Source organism: Gadus chalcogrammus, chromosome 15, assembly GCF_026213295.1.
Source record: "Gadus chalcogrammus isolate NIFS_2021 chromosome 15, NIFS_Gcha_1.0, whole genome shotgun sequence".
Taxonomy (NCBI): Eukaryota; Metazoa; Chordata; class Actinopteri; order Gadiformes; family Gadidae; genus Gadus; species Gadus chalcogrammus.
The window spans coordinates 7,280,724-7,302,866 of NC_079426.1; the positions used below are offsets into that span (position 1 = coordinate 7,280,724).

A 22,143-nucleotide genomic window follows, 5' to 3' on the forward strand; every position below is an offset into this window, starting at 1 on the left:
GCGCTGTAGGCAAAAAATGTATGCCTACACGTTGCTGTAATAAATTGTAGAAGTAGAAAAGCTGTATCGTTGTTTGAGAGCTTTCCACTTGCTCCTCAACACATTCCAGGGCTTGCCGTATCTTTTTAGTAACATCATCTCGCTTAGGTCCTGATAAATAGTGGAAACACTAATACTTGTTGTATTCCATCTAAAATAGCTGTTAGGTTCTTTTCTTTGATGAGAGCAAGGACCAGTGGCGTCTTTGCATTAGGGGCCAGTGGGGCACGGCCCCACCAGAGAACGCTGCCGTGCAGGGCACGATTATACTTTTCTTTTTTTTTTCAAAAATGTCATTGAGCATAAGTTAATAATACATTAATTGTTAATAATTAATTACATGTCCGCAGTTTTAATTTGATGAACGCAATTGTTGTAGTGTAGTAGTTGTGTGTGAAATAGTTTGTTGCTCCGTCTCGTCTATTCCGCTCGGTGGGGCACATCCGAGATGGCCCCGTCTGCTGCAGTGTAGAAAACTGGTGCTGTTGCGCGAGCAAGCGCGTGCGCAGCGCCCGCTTCTGTTTCGGCGGTGGGGCCAGAAGTTTAGTGCCCCAAAGCTCTTCTCATTGGCTGATTTGTAGAAAGGGCGGGGTTTACGGCGGGAGCTGATCAGATCTTGCTAGCTGGCTAACGTAGTTACTGTTACAGTAAATAACAACAAATGGACGTTTCATTCATTAAATGATGAATCGTGTTGAGTATCTGTCTCATGTGAGATTTAGCACTTGAACAGAAGTTGGAGATAAAACGTTTGGGACCACATCGCCCGACGGATTTAATCATTATTCAAGAGGGAAAGGACAAGAATAGATCGTTCAACCAGGAGTGGTTCAAGCGGAAAAAAATGCTTGTGTTTCACCTCAGCCACACAAAGGAGACCAGACAGCACTGTCCTTAAAGCACAGGTAATTACCATCTTAGCCCAAACTTACTTAAATTTTCACCCAGGATTATCCAGGTCTGAATAGGCAACCACTCTATCAGGCTAGATTCATTGTTAATTGTACAGTATGGTGGCCTGCAAACTTAATGCAACTTAAACCATACTTCTTCTTTTTTTGGTATATTGTGAGTGGTGGCTTTGTATATTGATTGCTGTGTAAAGGGTGTGTGCCGTTGTGTTTTTATTGTTGCCACGTTGTTGTTTTCTTGAGTTTTGATATTGTGAGATCTTGAACGCTGCCATTTGGTTGTGCTATTGCTATAATAGCCTAATATATGTCGTCAGATTCGCGTTTGAGTGATGGCATTATTCAGCTGCAATTTTGGTCCCCTCTGTCACTTGCTACTGTTTTTTTTGTGATGGTAGTAATATGTGGTATTTCTGGATTGCGTTATAATATTTTCCTGCATGGGCCCCACCAGAGTTTCCAAACCAAAATCGCCACTGGCAAGGACACGTTGAAGTCGGCAGGGTGGCTATGGCCGGTCGTTATGCGGAAATCGGAAAGACTGTCAGTCCTGTGTGTTCAAAGTTCGCTACGTCACAGCTGTTTCGAAAAGTGTGTTTCCATCTCCCATTTTGCAAATTTACTCTCTTTCGCATTACTCAAAAACCACCTCAAGCGAGCGGATAAACTTTTTTGCGAATTAGAGGATTTTTATGCGAATTTTGGTGTTTCCATCACCGTCTAATGATTCGATACTTCAAAGTTTGCATAAAATCAGGGGGGATGGAAACGCACCAGTAGCTGCGTTTCCATCTAAAAGGTGATGCGAATCTTTAGAACGTTTTCAAAAAAGTAAATTGACTTCGGTACTTTTCCATCAAGTGGTTGGAGCGGGTAAATACGCTAGTTCTGCCTGGAGGTGATGCTGTAGGCAAACAATGTATGCCGATACGTGGCTGCAATAAATGGTAGAAGTAGAAAAGCTGTAACAAATGTAACAAAAAGCGGTTAGTCCGCCAATAGAGAAGAGTAAGAACAAACAACAAACATGGAGAGAGGAATTCAGCAGCAATTGGTTTCCCTTGGGCAAGTCATAACTGTTCTTTCAGTGAAGCTATCATTGGCTATTTTAACTTCCATCCGTAGACGAAGAAATAGATAAATTACAATGTACACAGCGGTAGCAAGGGCAATACGAGGACGACGTCGAGTGCCTTACGTATGGGAGAGCACAATAGGGTGATGACGTTACACGTTGATGTTGGCAGGGTTGCTATGGCCGGTCGTTATGCGGAAATCGGAAAGACTGTCAGTCCTGTGTGTTCAAAGTTCGCTACGTCACAGCTGTTTCGAAAAGTGTGTTTCCATCTCCCATTTTGCGAATTTACTCTTTTTCGCATTTCTCAAAAACCACCTCAAGCGAGAGGATAAACTTTTTTGCGAATTAGAGGATTTTTATGCGAATTTTGGTGTTTCCATCACTGTTTACTGATTCGATACTTCAAAGTACTCAGGGGGATGGAAACGCACCTAATGACACCTTGGAGGAGGGGGGTGTGTGAACACCCAACCCAGACGGAGGTAAGGGAAGCCCTGTGTCTATTGGATAGGGCCCGATGACTCAGGGGGGTGGAGTTGGGGGTAATGATTAGCATACCGGCATGTCTTTTGTGGAAGCAGTGACCCATCCGACGACAACATGCTGACTTGCTGTAAGTATTTCTTAGACCGTTGCTATATTTCGGATATATCATGACTATGACAATGAATGACAATATTTTATTAGTGATATCCAGAGATGACGAGGGGGGCCGTGAAACACCAACCGGACCCACGACCATGAATGTTATTATTTCACAGCGTTTACTCTATCACTCTATTATTATCATGCTCCCACTATTATCATTAGTAGTAGTTTATGTGTGTAGAAAAGACGGTTAAAAGGAATTTCTATTATGTGGTAGGTCTGTCTGATACAGGGTCTCCAATAAATAAGCAATGGACAATTGTTGGGGGATCTGAACAACATGGGGCTGGGACCAGCAGTTGTAAGCTATTAAAACATATATAAAGAATATATGTATATCTATTCTTTGTGTCTCATCACTATCACTACATAGAAAACCGGATGGGTTTCTTTGGCAGCAACTATGGCTGTGAATATTGCTACACGAGCATTGCCTCATGGTATAATGGATGTGAAAAAGGAAATATATGATGAACACTGTGGAGAACCGGAGGAAAAGGTACCGCATGACATGCGATGAAGACTATTCTTAATAAGAACAAATAAGCCATTGTTTTGCACAAAGTATCGAATTTCACAGATCTATTTTCTTGTGAATACTTTCTTTATTCCTGCTGTTAAGTTATTTTGAAAATGCTATTTCATTCAGACGTCATGAATATGGGAAGGAAGATCTGTATAATGTTGTATGCAAGAAGGCAGGGACTATGTACGAATCACTTCAGACCTGCGATAGGTTTAAAGACAAGGCTTCCAAAAACCAAGGCAAAGATCTTGTTATTTTAACAACTAAAGAGCTTTTTTTATCTAACAAAAGAGCTTTTAGCATGCATTTTCCATGCCACAAATTGACCGAGATTGGCATTGAAACCCTGGCAATTACGTACATCAGTGCAGGAAGAAACAAGACAACCACCACAAGAAGTAAGGACAAAAAGAAAAATCGTGGAGAGATGGTCATATTTGATGTGAAAACAACTGGCTGTACTAACATTCTTACTAAGGTTATGAACAATTCTGGGCTGAGAAAGTTAGTGGATGAGGTCACTGTGTATGGATACAAAGGTTAAACAGTGAGAGAAGCACTGGAGCAAGATGGACGTTTTAGTGAAGAGGTATTACAAATCAATTATTTGCTGCAGGACACAAATAATAATAATAATAATAATAAACTTTATTTATATAGCACTTTTCAAAACACAGTTACTAAGTGCTGAACAATAAAAACACAATTAAAACAAAGAGCATACAATACATGTGATGTACAGAAAGAAGACAGGATAAAAACAAAGGCAAGCTCAAATGAAATCTGGAAAAGCTCTCCGTTAAAAGTGGGTTTTGAGGAGAGATTTAAAAATGGTCAGTGACTCAGTCAACCTAATTTCCTCAGGCAAGTCATTCCAGAGCTTCGGTGCCCGTATGGAGAAAGCTCTGTCCCCTTTAGTTATGAGCCTGGACACTGGGAGGAACAGCAGTCTACTGCCTGAGGACATCAGACTACGAGACGGCACATAGGGGACAAAAAGCTCTGAAATATATGCTGGGGCCAAGTCATGTAGAGCCTTAAAAGTAATCAATAAAATCTTAAAATCAATCCTAAAACAGACGGGAAGCCAATGTAGAGACGCTTGGACAGGTGTGATATGGTCATATTTTCTACATCTTGTTAAAAGCCTGGCAGCTGAGTTTTGGACAGGATGGTAAACGTACGGAAATGTCCACCTCTGCAGATTTTCTTGATGGTAGATGTTTCAAGATAGCAAGAGGTTACTGCTTAAAAATGCCATGGTGGTTAAACGTCTCTGCGTGGTTTACAACAAACGTAGGGTCTATTATGATAACACAACACTTACTTATGGATATTAGTTATTAGGCTATCACCCGTAGTGATAAAGAAGGGGTACGAGTTTGTACAGACTAATGTTATGGTTCATTGTTGTTTTTATTTGTTTTTTGTATTATTTTTGTTCATTATATGTTGGTGTCATCAGTCTCTTTTGTAATGATGATTTGTATATATACCCGATTAATGTGGTAACAAAGAATGTCATATACCGTATGTTAAATGTTGAATGTTTAATGGTTTTTGTCACAAAGTATCCATCCCATCGGAGGGGGCAAGAAGGGTGGTGAGATGGCAAGTATTATATGTAAAGAGATGCACTCCTAAAACATTTCTTCACAAGTTGTACAACAAAAGCAATATGTACAACAAAAAATTAAATTAAATTTCAATCAAATTTGCATTAAGCTGTGCATGTGACAAAAGGCAAGAGCTTTGTAGGAACACAACCAACACAAACGAGACTGACTTGGTTGGCTGATTGGGCAATCAGATTTATCCAATCTACGCACATAGCATGCACGCACACTCACAGAGCCGACAATGACAAACAAATTTGTGAGTGGTGTGCAGAATACAGTGTAACATAGTATCTTTAGAATTATATAAACTATACGTGGACCGTAACTCCGCACCCCCTGGCGAAAATATCTTCCTGCACGTCTGCATCCATGCGTTTCTAGTCCTCAGTCCCAACGTAACGGTCGACTCGTCTCCTCGGCTATGGAATTGCAACAATGTTGCAACCTAGGGAGGTTGCGTAGCTAACGTGTACGCTTGTATTAGTCAACGAAGATAATGTCTTTATCAAAATACTCATTTTAATGAAGGCAAAATGGAAAATGTAATTGACTAAAGAGTAGAATTCTAAATCAAATATTTATTGAGTAAGAGTAAAATTACAGACTTAAAAAAGGAACGTGAAAAGTACTTGTTACCCGAATTTCTTTTACTTTTTTACGTTACTTGTAATGCGTTACTACCCACCACTGTATATGAGTACATTAAAGTGTGTTGCATGTAGACAGACAGACAGACAGACAGACAGACAGACAGACAGACAGACAGACAGACAGACAGACAGACAGACAGACAGATATGGATTTATCGATTTTATTTGGATCCCCATTAGCTGATGCAGAAGACACCAACTACTCTTCATGGGGTCCACATAAGATATAACAAGACAAGATTCAACATACAAGACAACAGACAAAAAAAAAAAGGAAAATAATGGATAACTAAACCATCAGCACGCATAACAAACAACAACAAAAATAAATAAAAGTAAATGTAAAATGCTGTTGCTAGAGTTCTAGAAAAGACCAACAAATGTATACATATTACACCAATTCTTAAATCGTTACATTGGCTTCCTGTAGGTTAGAAAATTCATTAAACCATAAATCCCTACATGGTTTAGGGCCTAAAATATTTAACTGATATGATTCCACCTCATAACTCTTCGAGACCTCTAAGATCTTCTGAGACCAATCTGTTAATTGGGAAACATGGGAAAGCAGGATTTAGTTACTATGCAACAAATAGCTGGAATAAACACCTTAAGGACCTGACCCCAACTCGGACCACTTCTAAAACAAGACTGAAGACTTTTATGTTTACTTTAGCTTTCTGCTAAAAAGTACATTGCACTTTCTAAAAATAAAAGCCTTTGTAACTTTACCTTTATTTTCTATTTTTCCTTCTAAAATGCTTTTTATCTTTACCTTTTATGTATCTATTTTACAAAATTTCTGCACATGTGTCCTTTTCTAGTAATTAATTTTTAATTAATTTTAGTTTATGACAATGTTTATATGAGAAGAACTTTGAGTCTGCCGTGTGTATGAAAAGTGCTATATAAATAAAGTTGCCTGGTCTTACCTAAAATGTAGTAATACATACTAGGATTCATTGCAAACAGCTATGAGGTGTCATTTGTTTTTGAAAATAGCTTTGTTCTGGATTTTTGAAATATGATCTAGAAGGGAGTTCCATTCAACCATGGCTCTACATAGTACAGTGTGCTATTTTGAGTTTGTTTTGATTGATGGAAATTAGTAATTACCACTGGGGGCATGGCTGGTGGGGTATGTGTGCACATTAGAGCTAAGAGTGAGTGATGCTATCAACCCTACATCAACTATCAGCCAGGAGAGTTGGTCATGCATGTTTTATTAATGGCTGCTCTCGGTGTGCATTTAAGGTGGTAGTTGATTCCATGATAAATACACAAACAACTACAAACTTACACTATATACTGTCAACAAATACATTATTTTGTGATTGTGTTATTCTTATTTGAGTACATGTAATTACATTTCACACACACACACAGACCCCCCACCCCCCCCCCCCCCCCCCCACACACACACACAAACACACTGGATCCCATATTGCTTCTTTGAAATATTCAAGGACTATTAATCTGTACTCTATTCTTTACCCCTAAATATGCCACTTGTCATGATCATTGCATTGGGGGGGGGGGGGGGGGGGCAATGCTCGTGTAGCAATATTCACAGCCATAGTTGCTGCCGAAGAAAACCCATCCGGTTATGAGACACAAAGAATAGATATACGTATATTCTTAATATATGTTTTAATAGCTTACAACTGCTTGTCCCAGCCCCACGTTTTTCAGATCCCCCAACCGCTGTTCATTGCTTATTTATTGGAGACCCTGTATCAGACAGACCTACCCCTTTTTAAAATGTGTGGCTTTTTATAAACACTTCTCCCACTGGACCGTTGGTAAAAAAACACATTTACCACATATAAATATAACCCGTATATGCGTCACTAAACGGATAATTACGGTGTTTTTTCATGTCAAAATAATGCACTCCTCATGAGATAGACGTATTAAGAGGATTCGTGGAATATATTAGATGAAACTTGATTACACTACACAGACACTCACACACATGAACCCACCCCTCACACACACACGCACACACACACACACACACACATACAAACATGAACCCACACACATGAACCCACCCCTCACACACACACACCCACACACACACCCCCACACACACACTTCTTCTTCTTCTTCTGTTGTCCATCGAGTCCGATGATGACGTCCATCTTTGTCTTTTACCGGTGGGTTCTCTGATGGCTAAATAGCCCAATCCTGGATCCACAGGCTCTGTTGCAGGTAGGGCATGTATACATGGTGTTGGTGCTGCTGGCAGTCATGGGTGTGGGTGTGTTTCTCCTGAGCCTTCTTTGATATCTTCTGGCAGTCCTTTCTTCCTCCAATGTATTGGTCCCATCTAGACACAGCTGCCGCCAGGTGTTGCGGTCAGCAGCCATGTTCTCCAGGTCTCCAGGTTTTATTTTGCACTTTTTAAGCGCCACTTTCATCTGGTCTTTAAAGCGTTTCTTTGGACCTCCAGCAGAGCGCTGGCCTTGGTGTAGCTGGCCATATAACACTCTGCGGGGCAGACGGTTGCAGGGCATCCTTGTCACATGCCCCAGCCAACACAGTTGGTGCCGAGTGATTGTGGCCTCAAAACTTTTGCAGCCTGTCCTCCCAAGGATCTCAGTGTGCGGCACTCGGTCACGCCAAGTGATTCCTAGGATGCGCTGCAGACAGCGGATGTTAAACTGTTCCAGGGCGGCTGTGGCGGCTGTAAGTAACCCAGGCTTCACAGCTGTAGACACACACACACACACACACACACACACACACACACACACACACACACACACACACACACACACACACACACACACACACACACACACACACACACACACACACACACACACACACAGACACCCACACACACACACACACAGCCCCCTGACCCATCGGACCATAATACCTCATCCTGAACCCCATCTCCTGTCTGGACTTCCAACATCTCTCTGATGGCCCTGATGTTTATCCACACACCAAGTCGTGCCCCCAGATAGCCCCACTGCACGCCTGGTATTTTATTATTGCCATGTATTCCTTCTCTCCTCCTGGGTCCCATAGGCGGGCCCACACCACCCTTTTAGCCCCAGTTCAATCCCAGCCCATCACCTGTCTTGACACCATCCATCTCCCTGAAGGCCTGGATGGTTATCCTCATGAACGTACAGGTGTCCTGGCAGCCCCCCGTAAAAAAAACAGTACAGAGACTTATTTTATTGGTCTGTATCAGAGCATGTGAGCGGAGCGGAGCGTGGAGCGGGTGGTGGAGCGGAGCGGAAGAAATAGGTTGGAGCGGGTTGGAGCGCAGAGCGGTTTTAAATTCAAAGGCCGGAGCGGGGATTTCACTCCGCTCCAGTCCGCTCCAGTCCGCTCCGATTTTAACTGCTTCTAGCGGCTTACATGTAGGTGGTTCACGTAGAATAGAATGGGTTTCAATGGGAGCATCCAAGCAACCTGATTGGATAAAACGCGTCACGTGAGACCCTTCCACCCCCCCCCCCCGCAACACCGGCTTGTGTGCCCGCGAGAGTAGCAAGATGGAGTTTGGGAAGTACTTTGAAAATTTGAGCGGAGCGTGGAGCGATTTCGCCGGAGCGGCAGGAAATTTAAGATGAGCGCGGAGCGGTTTTGAGCGGAGCGCCCTGGCACAACGTTGAGCGGCAGAGCGAATGAGCGGACATCCTCCCGAGCGGGGAGCGGGAATTGCGCCGTGCTCCGCTCCGCTCACATGCTCTGGTCGGTATGCATATTTCTCGTCCTGGTTCCCATATGCCGCGTTTCCACTGCAGGGTGCGGAACGGATCGGATCGCAAAGGTGCGGTAGGGAGGGGGTGGTATAGCCCAGCTCAGTTCCGAGGTCGCGTTTCCACTGCCGACAGTACCCTTTGTGGTAGGCCGGATGTCGATCGCCGCGGCAGCTACGTAAAACATCGTAAACAACGTCTTCCTCCCCAAGAATGCAGACGAACGTCTCCACCTCCTTGTTCGCCCAAGCAAGCATTTTACGCAACATGTTAATTGTAAAGAATAATACCTCGAGGCTACTGTTTGTTCGTTTTTATCCCCGCGTCGCCCGGAAGTGACGATTCTGTCGACCAATCAACGGAGGGGGGGTGTAGCTAGAATTTCCTGGGACCCTTCCAGGCGTCTCGTCTCGTTTTCGGTACCCCAACGGAGGAGTCCCGAGAACGGGGCCGGAACGGGTACGGCAAAGTCCGGGTCACGCCCACTTTTGGCGGTGGAAACGCGACCCGACCCGCACCTTTGCGATCCGATCCGTTCCGCACCCTGGAGTGGAAACGCGCCAATAGTCGGCCCCCCACACCAACCTTTTAGCCACAGTTCACCCCAACCCCTCTAGACACCAACCTTTAAGCCACAGTTCAACCCTCCCAACCCACTCTTGAGGTCAGAACATCTCTGTGCTGGCCGTTATGTTCCGCATCACACACATGCAGGTGTCCTGTTAGCACCGTAAAAAAAACCAGACTTCTTTTATTGGACTGTATTCCTTCTCTCCTCCGGGGTCCCGTAGTCGGACCCACACCAGACTTTAGGCACGGATTAACCCCATCACACACACACACACACTCACACACACACACACACACACACACAATCACACACCAAAACACTCCTCTGCACCAGTGGGCCAGAATTCCACTTCCGGCCCCTCCCTCCCGCGCCCCCTACCCAAAACCAGATGTAAGTGCACTCTGAAATCCCCCAAACAGGGAACCTGGATTAACTACTAATATATCACTGTAGGTACAGTAAGGATGTTCTTAGAACCAAGAGCCAAGCACTAACAATTTCTAGGTTAACCCATTCCCCGTAAACAACAGAGACAGCTAGAATAAGATGCTACACATTCTATTATGTGTAGCACTATTTGTAAAGGTCCCATGGCATGATAATTTCACTTCATGACGTTTTCAAACATTATTATGAGTTCTACTAGCCTACCTATGATCCCCCAGTGGCTAGAAATGGCGTCAGGTGTAAAACGGAAACTAAGTATCCTGTGCCTCTGAAAAATTAAAGCTCAGACTCGCCGATTTGGAATTTGTCCCCATATGTCATCATATGGGCCAGGTTACCTCCCCTTTCTCTGCTTTGCCAGTCCAGAGAATTTGGTCCGCCAATGAGACAATGAGAAACGACCATGCAAGCGCCACATGTGTGTGTGTGAATACACACACTGTAACGCAAGTGTTGTACACTTCTTTGTTATTTGGATAACCTTTCTACTGTTACATAAGGTCAGGTTTGCGCAAAGCTCCCATTTGGTGAAAAGACTAACTGCGTCCTATTCTCTGACGTCTCTGATACTTCCACAAAGAGACTAGTGGGGGTAATCTCGGCCATGGTTGCGAAGGAATTGGGGGAAAGGATTTTGTCTTTGACTCCCTGAAGTCCAGATTGAACTCCTCCATGTCGCTGCTCAGTGTGAACTTCAGATTGACGTGGAAGTGGAAGAACCAGAGATTCATAATATCATCCGGAGGCGCACACAGCTTTTGGCTGTGATAATATATCATATTATATTCGATAGATATCTATATATTATATTATATCATTTAGATATAGAGCTCCAGGACTCCCGCCGGAGCACCCAGAGTGTTCTAGAATATTTACAGAATACGGCCAAAAGCTGTGTCCGGATGATATTATGAATCCGAGTCATTGCGATACATCCACTGTAAACACTAGCGCATGGTACCGTGGCCGCAAGCTGCTCAGGGCCACACCCACACCCTCCAGCTTGACCCGCCTCTAAAATTCCCCTGCCCCTCAACATCAAACCGGGAACCAATAGCGTTGCCACATTCGTCAAGACCAGCGGCACGGCCACCGGCTCGGTGGTCGTCTTCACGACCTGTCAAATGGCCAACGACACAAAAGCTGCCAAAACAACCAACTCAAGCTGGCTGTCCTGTTCTCTGTGCACTTTAACCGTAACTTGTATAAGAAGGTCCGTAGTACCTCCTCATGTACTACGGACATGATTCTCGCTTTGTCCATGACATGGGGGACGGCTGCAGCTTACAACACAAGAAAAACCACTTGCGATCCAACACTGGCACGGCCATGCTGAGGGTTGAAGTCAGTGACAACCAAGAGAAGGTTCGCTCTGTGTGGAGACCCCCTGTAGTTTCAACCACATCAATCAGATGGCCTTTTACACGTACTGCCCACTGCTGGCGTAAATCCTGAACAAAACGGTTGAATACCCGCGTTGCCGGTCAACTGCTCGTGGAGCAGGCGTTTGTAAGAAAGTGTAATTGTTTTTACATTTTTGAAGGTTTTATCCTTTTTATGCGTCTCCTGAACTTTGAGGTGTGTGCTGAAGGAGGGAGGCACTGGTTTGGTTTCACCACAATCAAAGCAAAGTAATTTGGTTTGCACAGTTGACAAACGTATTCATCTCAAGTATGCAGACTGCACCAGAACAAAGAACTTCTTGGGTTGAAACGAAGATTGTAACAAAGGTTGCAAAAAAAGATAAGAAGTTCACAGGAAGAATACAAAGATTTCATGCAGGATGTAATTAATGATTAAATCGTAAGTACCAAGTGATTTATTTATTAATATCACCGAACCAGCTGAAAGGTGAGGAAAGGTGAGGTAGGAGGAGCGATACTGAAGCTAGGCCAATGAGAGGCAGCGATGGGTGGGAGATAAGGTGGGCAGGTCTTTATTACCTGTATATACCTGTATATACCTGTATATACCTGTGTATAAAACCTCAGGTTGGTGAGAGGTCCAGCACAAGGTGACTTGTACCCGTTCGGAGCATCACTCTTCAGCCCCACCTCGCTTCCTTCCTCATCGTCGCTTCGTCCTTGTTTTTTTTAAACACTAAAAAGGGTAAGATCTTGGCAAACCTTTTTTTTTTCTCCCTCAAGCTGCTGGTCTCCTAACAATCTGCTTATGACTGGTGGGCGTAGTGGATGGTCTCAGCTGGTTCCTCCCCCTCCCTAGCCGAGGTCGGACCAGGAACCCCTCCACCCATCAGAACCACAACATCCTGTCTGGGTGCCCCCCCAATCACATTTTATTTGTATAGCCCTTAATCACAGGTCCAGTCTCAAAGGGCTTGACATGTCTTGTGTTTATGACCCCCCCGGACCATAGCCCCCCAGATGGCCACTTAATAGTGAGGAAGAGATCTTGAGAAGGAACCCAGAGTGGGGGATCCCTCCTTCCAGGGATGCTCAGGAGTGCAATGGGGGCCATCATTGACATTCATACACATGGGGTGCTGGCTGGTTAACCGTAAGGAGAGTCCAGGCATTCAGTTGTAGTCACTGCGAAATCGACTCACAAGTGAGGTTTGGGGCCATCAGAGCCTTCAACCAGACGTGGAGTAGAGGCACAAAGCGGTGCTAGCACGGCCCGAGGTGAATGGAATTCATTCATACAGCGCTTTTCTAACCACTTGACACTCAGCTAGGAGGAGCTGGGGATCGAGCTACCGACCTTCCGGTTACCAGCCAACCCTCTCTACCTCCTCAGCCACATGTCTCACGGTCGACTCGTCAGCATGTTCAGACCAATCCACCGAGATACAGACAGGAAGTCAAACAATTATAGTCTTCCTGTCCAGATTATTTTTCTCCGGAATTCCGATGATGCAAGACCGTGGATGAACTCGCAACTGAAGCCCGGCCGCGTGGCCACACTGGTGTCAGACGCCCAGCCTGGGCTTCGGCACTTCATTGATGTAGACCCCAGACAGACATGCTGATGCAGACGGACAGATCAACCTACCTGCCACTCCCCCCTGTAAAGTCAGTAAGGGGTCGATTGTGGAGTGTAACAAAATTCACACATTCATACCAACAGGCCACATATGCCCTTGCCAATTAAAAGAGGCTTCTTATTCCACGCTAAGGAGGGATCCGGAGACTATGGAGGCGTCCAGCTCATACAGGAGGCCATTCATCATGTGTCAATTCTAGAGATACGAGCGGTCAAGGTGTTCGAGAGACCCAGACGCTCAAGGCCACAAGAACAAGTGTAATTCCCGCACATAGCCACAAACCAAGTTGCAATGCCAACACATAGCCGCAAGGGACAGCATAAAGACACATACGGGTATCCAGGGGGGCGGGAGCTCAGCGCCATGCTTAGCCACTCAGAGCACAAAACTGAGTCCACGCCTGCCCAGTAGATAAGTCACAACACATAGCCCAGGGGGGCTAGAACGCTCCAGGTAACGCATCTTTCAGATGCCCTACTAAGTGTATCTCCACGCGTGCCCATACAATTCCTCCTCCTCCTTTGCTTCAGAGACTAGTCCAAAACTTTACCAAATGAAGTGAGTTAAAGCGATCCTGACTCGGCAGACTTTTTCCAGAAGAACATGGCAGGAGTGCCTCGAGGGGGCAAATCAACATCACCCCTGCTGCTGGAGAAGTTGAGTTACGTTAAAAACAACCAAATCATCAGAGCTGCTCCCACCAGGAAGGGAGATGTTGAGGCATGTTTGGCAGATTCAGGTTTATTGGCTGATGCCGGTAAAACAAGTGGAGATGCCAAGCATAGTACTAAATATTATTTACAAAATCTGAAATGAACTAGTGAACTTGAACAATAACGAAAACATATTAAACCAATGATATTTTTTATGATATTTTATTTAATAATCCCTTTTTACAGATTTTTAAGTATTAAGTAAATAAGAATCATTAAGTCTTTTCCATGTTATCTGCAGATGCTGATACATTGTTTTTCATCAACAAATGCACTCATTGAGCACAAAAACTCGAAAAAAATCTCTCTCCCTCTGAACCAGACAGGGTCATCCCTGGGTTATTTATACATGAGCAGAGTGACTAGTTCATCAGCTGGTGAACCATCCCACCACACTGCTGATTACTGCTAGTACTACTGTGTGTACAGGAGAAGTATTCTCTGTACTACTCATACTCTGTGGGGCTAGTACTACTGTATATATACAGGGAGAAGTATTAAGTGTACTGCTGTAAGTCTGTGTACTGCTTGAACTACTGAGCGTATAAAGGGAGATGTATTCTATGTACTGCCAGTACTATGTGTACTTCTACTACTGTATGTGTACAGGGAGAAGTATTCTGTGCACTGCTATAACTCTTTGTGTAAGAGCAGTAGGATTGTATGTACTGGTCGTACTGGTTTTAGTTCTAGTGGTTTGTCCTGGCTCTCTGGTTGCCCTCCGAATCGACAAAGGCTGCAAAGTATTCTGGACCTCAAGCGAAGCCGTTTCATAGTCGGACCGACCACGTTTAGGTCACATCACATTCCCCGATCTTGGATTGTTTTCTATCTAACGTTTTGGTTGGGTCGTTTCCTGACGGCTCCATGCAGCAGGGAGCTGAACACTGCTTCAGCTTGAAGTCCTCGCTGTGGAACACACTTCCTGTGCCCTGGGGGGCAGGATGCAGAAGCCCCGCCTTCTCGTTGCCATGGCAATGCGTGAGCTCCGAGAGGATCGCCAGCTGGTGGGGGGGGGGGAAACAAGAACACTGCAGTGTTTAGAAAACCCTCAACTTCTCCTCCTCACGTCCTATTGGCTCCTGCTCTTAATGAGATGCAAACCCGTTGTCATCAGAGCTCTGTGAGCGAGCATCAACTAACCCGAGGAGCTGCAGTCTCCCACTGGTTACATAGCAGACCTAGCGTGTAGCTTGTAGCTAGCATGTAGCTAGAGTATAGCTAGCTTGCATATCAAACACAGCTAGAATATACAAATACACAGAGTGGAGAGCTTGTATCTAGCACATAGACACATAGCATTTATATATCATGTAGATAGCGTTTAGCTAGACGCTATCTACGTGCTAGCTTAACGCTATCTACATGAAAGCCTAAGGCTATTAATCTGCTAGCTAAACGCAATCTACGTGCAAGCCTAAGGCTATCAATGTGCTAGCTAAATGCAATCTACGTGCAAGCCTAACGCTATCTACGTGCTAGCCTAAGGCTATCCAAGTGCTAGCTAAAGAATATCTACCTGCTAGCCTAACGCTATCTACGTGATAGGTAGACAGCTTTGAGCCGTGGTGTAAGCGATGGGTGTTAGCGGTGGGTGTAAGCGGTGGGTGTAGGCGGTATGTGTCGGCGGTGGGTATTAGCGCGGTGGCCGTTAGCGGTGGGGGTTAGCGGTGGGTCCTACCCGCGACGGCCCGTGGTACAAACACCGCAGGTGGTCCCAGGACTGGGCCTGCTGGGGGTCAAGGGTCGCCTCCACGAACAGCTGGAGGACACACAACACAAAATGTTGTACTGCGTGAAACACAGCATCAGGACCGGGACCAGTCCACCACCTGGGGCTCAGCCAGGCGCCGTCCCCTCGCCCCGGTCCATAGAGCGGGTTAAGGCTAAGAGAGCTGACGCTAACAGAGCTGACGGTTACAAAGCTGACGCTAACAGAGCTAACGGTTAGTAAATGAGAGCATTACCTTTTTCCCATGAGCCTCCAGGCCGGGCTCTCGGAGCGATGAGGTCACGTTCGTCTGGAGGGGGGGTACAGATGAGTGTGGGGGGGGGGATACAGAGGAGGCAATGTCAGGACCGATCCATGCCGTCTGAATAAACAGTGTGACTCTGGTCCCTCCTGTCCCTGCCTTACTCAGCGCCCAATCAGCAGCTGTCCGTGTGACCCTATCAGCCAATCAGGGGCTATGCCTGCGTTATTACATGTGTTTAATGCTAACAGTCATCTGATGCCCACCAGTGTACCGGTGGTGGTGGGGTTCAGTATTTAGTCATTTATAATCTTTATTTATAATAATATATTTGTGTTCTTCTAGGCATCGTAGTGTTTGATGTTCTTTGTGTAGTAAATGAGTCAAGTGAAGGTATCGGATCGGCCGTTAACATTTGAGGCAGTATCGGAGGAATGTCCAATCCTGGTACCGGTATCGGACCGACCCTAATCAGGACAATGACATCGTCTGGTCGCGCTCACAGGAAGGCGCTCAAACACGAGGGGGTCTCCACCGACCTGGGCTAGAGAGGTGCTCCGGGCTCGCCTCTGGTCTGCCATGGCTCCGCCCCTTCCTCCCTGATTGGACGAGCACTTGAAGCAGCTCCACTGCTGCGGTCGCGCCGAGCCGGAGCCACTCCCACAGTCTTTGGCCTGCAGGCACTGGCAGTGGTACAGGTGGCCACAGCTGGAGGCAGAAACACACAAACACACACACACAAACACACAAGGTCACCAACAATTCATTGAATCAGAATACACAATGTTTCAGGATATACAAATGTTCAGCACGGTTTCTGTCGCCATCGCAGAAACTATTTCACAGAAAACGGTTTCCATGCGACTTCAGGTAACTCCATTTATATGAGCAATACCTAGCTCTGTAAGCAGCTAGGCAGCTCTATGTGTGTGTACGGTTTTCTGTGTGTGTATGTGTGTATGTGTATGTGTGTGCGTATGTGTGTGTGTGTGTGCTGAGCCCTCGGGTTGACCCCTGACCTGAAGATGACGATCTCCTCGGGGGGGTCGTGGCGCCGCCTGTACTGCAGCAGGCAGATGTTGCAGGTGTCCTGCCGCGGCACCAGCCCCCGCGTCACGCTGGCCCGCAGGTGGGCCAGGGACCAGTGGAGGTCGTGGTTCAGCAGGCTGGTGGTGGTCTCAAGGAGGGTCTGGGGGAGGGGGGGGGGGGAGAGGAGAGAGAGAGAGAGAGAAAGAGAAAGAGCCATAAATAAACAGGATAATTAATTTATAATGACAATAATTAATCATATACGGTGAATGTTAATCAATATTTTTTATAATGTTTAAATTGTAATTGAATGCATGTCTTCTTGCCATATTTGACCTTGTGATCTCTGTTTAGCACTGACCCCTGTCCTGTCCTGGTGCGTTGACCCTGTGATTGGCTGCCCTACCTGAGGCATGTGAGTTTGTGGGGGTACCTGCTCATAGTTGAAAGTGTGAGTGTGTGTGTGTGGTACCTGCTCATAGTTGAAGGTGTGAGTGGTACCTGCTCATAGTTGAAGGCGTGAGTGTGTGTGTGTGGTGGTACTTGCTCATAGTTGAAGGTGTGAGCGGTACCTGCTCATTGTTTAAGGTGTGAGTGGTACCTGCTCATAGTTGAAGGTGTGAGTGTGTGTGTGGTACCTGCTCATAGTTGAAGGTGTGAGTGTGTGTGTGGTACCTGCTCATAGTTGAAGGTGTCCAGCATACCCAGGATCAGACCCTGGATCTCTGACAGCTTCCCTTTACCGTACACTGGGTCCTGAGACACACACACACACACACACACACACACACACACACACACACACACAGAACCGTACACACGAACACACATAAATACATACAAACAAACAAACACACAAAAGGAAACACGCACACACACACACACACACTGTGGCAACCCGCCACGTTGAGCGCACCAACTCCTCCCAAACAGGACACAATTGCGTTGCGAAAAGCCAAAAAAAAGGCATGTTTATTTCAGAACATAAAAGTCTCTCCAAACACAAATAACGTACGACCTGGGAGGAATCAACGGTCCCCTCCTTCGTGGGTGGAATCCCGTCACCCACGAGGACCGGTCTCTCCGTGCTGGAGCTCCAGGGCTGGGAGAGCCCCGAATGAGTGGAGAAGCGGGCTATTTAAGCCCTGCTTCTCCACTTGTTCCTCAGGTGTTCTGAATATCCTTAATTGGCCTGGGCCGGGTTGCCACAACACACACACACACACACACACACACACACACACACACACACACACACACACACACACATACAATTAATAAGCATCCTGCCCATCCACTATAGAGGATAAAAAAGCTCCAGTATTAAGGACAAAAAAATGCCCAAATCCACCCTGCCGCAGATGTTATTGTTATTCTTTTTTAATTTCCTGTTTATTAAATCTTGATATTCTCCTCCCCTTTCTCCGGCAGAATGCAGCTGGGACTTGAATGTTCACCCAAAAATAGGACTTTTAGGAAAGAGGAGCTTTCTGTAAATGACGGTGTTATTTCAGATCAACGGGCCTATCGGAGCATGTTGGAGAACTCCCGCCAGGCGCAGGTGAGGGGGGAGTGGCCTAACTTACACACCCGCAGGGTCCTCTGTAACCCTTACCCTCAATGTTAGACAGTCAACAGTATGCATTATTATTCCCATGGCTTAGGGGGCGCTCTACAGCACCGGTTAAGTGTAACTGGTAACATTGTTCGGGTGCTAGTAAATCAGAGTTAAAATGGATATCAACGTCTGGACCTGCGTTCGACACGCATGATGATACGACGAAACGCTTCCAGAGGGAGCAAGGAACGGTACGCTCATTCAGGGGCATGAAGTGTAAACAAAAACATCTGAATAATCTAAACTGGTACTCCCTGTAAAATGGGGGTAGATTGACAGGTAACGCATGGGATAGACAGTGCAATTATATATACAACCACCAGATGGCGCCGTTTCAATTCCATTCAAAAAGCTTTATGGCACGACTATTGTTGTGAACATTATTGCCAATGCATTACTTACTTGTTAATGCTAAATAATAATAACAATATAGATAAAAACAATTATATATATATGCATGTATATAATATATATTTTTTCTTTTTTTCAATACATTGTTAGTCAAGGCAGGGCCCTAGTGTTGTTAAGGCGGCCGCCTTAACAACACTAGGTGTGTGTGTGTGTGTGTGTGTGTGTGTGTGTGTGTGTGTGTGTGTGTGTGTGTGTGTGTGTGTGTGTGTGTGTGGGTGTGTGTGTGTGTGTGTGTGTGTGTGTGTGTGTGTGTGTGTGTGTGTGGTTGTGGGTGTGGGTGTGTGTGTGTGTGTGTGTGTGTGTGGTTGTGGGTGTGGGTGTGGGTGTGTGTGTGTGTGTCTGTGTGTTTGACCCTGCTGAGAGACTTGACTAGGACTCCCTGCTGAGAGACTGAACTTACTCGAGACTCTCTTCAGAGACCGGAAAGCAAACATTTGGTCAGATTTGAGCTTTGATAAATGATCATTGTAGACATTGTTTGTTTGTTGCATTGTTATTCAGAACAACAACGCAACTTTTAAAGTATTGCTGCTTTGCAGGGATATAGAATGATGTAAACGTTTTACTATCAAGCTTGAGAATTTACTTTCAAGCCCAAGACTTAAAAACAGCCATTTAGTAAAGAAGACATAACAGTGGTGTTTCAGATATCGATCTGCATTCATATCATGTATTTCTGTTTTCGCAGGTACAGAGAATTTACTGCGTGGGAAGGATGGCGTGATGTGCTTTTCATCGACTTCGATGGAAAAGCTACATGTCTGAACACATTCAAACTTCTCTTACACCACACCTTTTGGCTTAATGTGACAATAGGTAATTTAAGTTTTCAATTAGTTATATTTCATATTTCCCAGTATCACCATATGAAGCCTAAACAACACCGAGCCCAAGATAGAACCCTGAGGTATCCCCACATGTTATTACACTTACGTTCAGTCATAGCAGATAAGTTTATCGTTGTACTTTGTTATAATAATAATAATAATAATAATAATACATTTAATTTAAAGGCGCCTTTCAAGACACCCAAGGTCACCTTACAGAGCATATAGTCATCATACATCATACATTGTGGAAAAAATAAAAAAATAAAAAAATAAAAAAATAAACATAAGCAATAAGAAATAAATATAACAAAAACAAGACGAAACAAAACAAACAAAAAAAAACAATCAAAACAGTGATCAGTTAGACGTTGTGTGCGAGTTTGAACAGGTGAGTTTTGAGTTGTGACTTGAAGGTTGTAATGGTGTATGACTGTTTTATGTGTGGGGGGAGGGAGTTCCAGAGCCTGGGTGCTGAACAGCTGAATGACCGGGCACCCATTGAAGTGAGTCGTGATGTGGGGATACATAGTAGTCCAGCAGAGGTTGAGCGGAGGGAGCGGGAGGGAGTGTATTCTTGGAGGAGGTCGCAGAGATAACTGGGGGCTAGGTTGTGGAGAGCTTTGTAGGTGAGGAGTAGGGTTTTGTATTGGATGCGGTAGTTTACTGGGAGCCAGTGAAGTTGAATGAGGACAGGGGTGATGTGGTCAGATGATTTGGTGCGGGTGATGATCCGGGCGGCTGAGTTCTGAATGATCTGCAGTCTGTTGATGAGTTTGGTGGGGAGTCCGGTGAGGAGGGCGTTGCAGTAGTCTATGCGTGATGTGACAAATAAGTGAACTAGGATTTCAGTGCTGGATTGGGTCAGTGATGGGCGGAGTCTGGCGATGTTGCGGAGGTGGAAGAATGCAGTCTGGGTGATGTTGTGAATATGGGGTGCGAATGAGAGGGTGTTGTCCAGGATGACGCCGAGGCTCTTGACTTTGGAGGAGAAGGGTACTGGGAATCCATCGATAATTATGAGTGGAGCTGGGGTGTGTTGTGATTTAGTGAGGGTGGATTTGGATCCGATGAGCAGGGCCTCGGTCTTGTTTCCATTGAGTTTCAGGAAGTTCCTGCTCAACCAGCTCCGGATCTCTTCCAGGCACGTGATGAGGGAGGTGGGGGGAATGGCAGCGGTGGGTTTGGTGGAGATGTAGACCTGTGTGTCGTCAGCGTAGCAATGAAAATGGACCCCATGGTGACGGAGGAGTGTGCCCAGCGGGAGGAGGTAAGTGGTGAAGAGGAGTGGACCCAAGACTGACCCCTGGGGGACACCCAGTGAGACACCTGAACACCCAGACTTGTGGTTGCTTAGTTGAACAAATTGTTGACGGCCGGTGAGGTAGGATGTAAACCAGGAGAGTGCAGCACCAGTGATCCCAATACCAGCTAGGCGGTCCAGGAGCAGAGGGTGGGAGATGGTGTCGAATGCTGCGCTGAGATCGAGGAGGATGAGAATGGTGAGTAATCCAGAGTCGGCTGCAAGGAGGAGGTCGTTGGTGATTTTGACTAGGGCTGTTTCAGTGCTGTGTTTTGGACGGAAGCCAGATTGGAACGGTTCGTGGAGATTGTTAGTGTCGAGGTGGGACTGTAGTTGTGCGGCAACCACCCTTTCAAATGTTTTGGAGATGAAAGGGAGATTGGAGATGGGCCGGTAATGGTTAAGGTCAGTTGGGTCAGCACCAGGTTTTTTTAGGATGGGAGTGATGGCAGCCAGCTTGAGAGTGGGGGGTACAGTACCAATATACCTCTGGACATTCTGTTGAATTGAATTCATTGAATTAATTTCGACATATTGTCAACACAATTTGTGGTGGATGTATTTACGCTTACAAAAAGCGAAATAAGACAATAAAATAATCTGCACAGGCGTGGATGAAACACTGTGTGTATCCCTGATTACCTTTTGAAAAATGTCAGGGGTTTCCCCTGTGGGTGCCATTTTCCATGTTGTAATTTATTCCGATTTAGATATTATATTATTCAGAGTCCTTAAAAACAGCCATTTAGTAAAGAAGACATAACAGTGGTGTTTCAGATATCGATCTACATTCATATCATGTATTTCTGTTTTCGCAGGTACAGAGAATTTGTTGCGTGGGAAGGATGGCGTAATGTGCTTTTCATCGACTTCGGTGGTAAAGCAACATGTCTGAACACATTCAAACTTCTCTTGCACCACACCTTTTGCCTTCATGTGAATATAGGTCAGGGGCGCAACTGCCTACTTTCTGGGGGGTATGCAGACACATAGCCCACATATTTACAAGCCTCCTCTTGATACACTGACATAAAAACGACTGTCTTTCAAC

The 22,143-nt window shown here is 45.4% G+C and overlaps 1 protein-coding gene across 1 annotated transcript; it reads right to left on the reverse strand.

Annotated features, from left to right (window-relative positions):
• Nucleotides 1-13,959: 13,959 nt before the first annotated feature.
• LOC130404569 (vacuolar protein sorting-associated protein 8 homolog) lies at nt 13,960-18,059 on the reverse strand. Its single transcript, XM_056609378.1, has 7 exons — nt 17,949-18,059; nt 17,609-17,689; nt 16,924-17,093; nt 16,444-16,612; nt 15,899-15,952; nt 15,613-15,693; nt 13,960-14,935 (listed from the first exon to the last, which is right to left on the reverse strand). Exons 2-7 carry the CDS (start codon nt 17,633-17,635, stop codon nt 14,723-14,725), a joined length of 714 nt encoding a protein of 237 aa, XP_056465353.1. The 5' UTR covers nt 17,636-17,689; nt 17,949-18,059; the 3' UTR covers nt 13,960-14,722.
• Between the last annotated feature and the right edge of the window lie 4,084 nt (nt 18,060-22,143).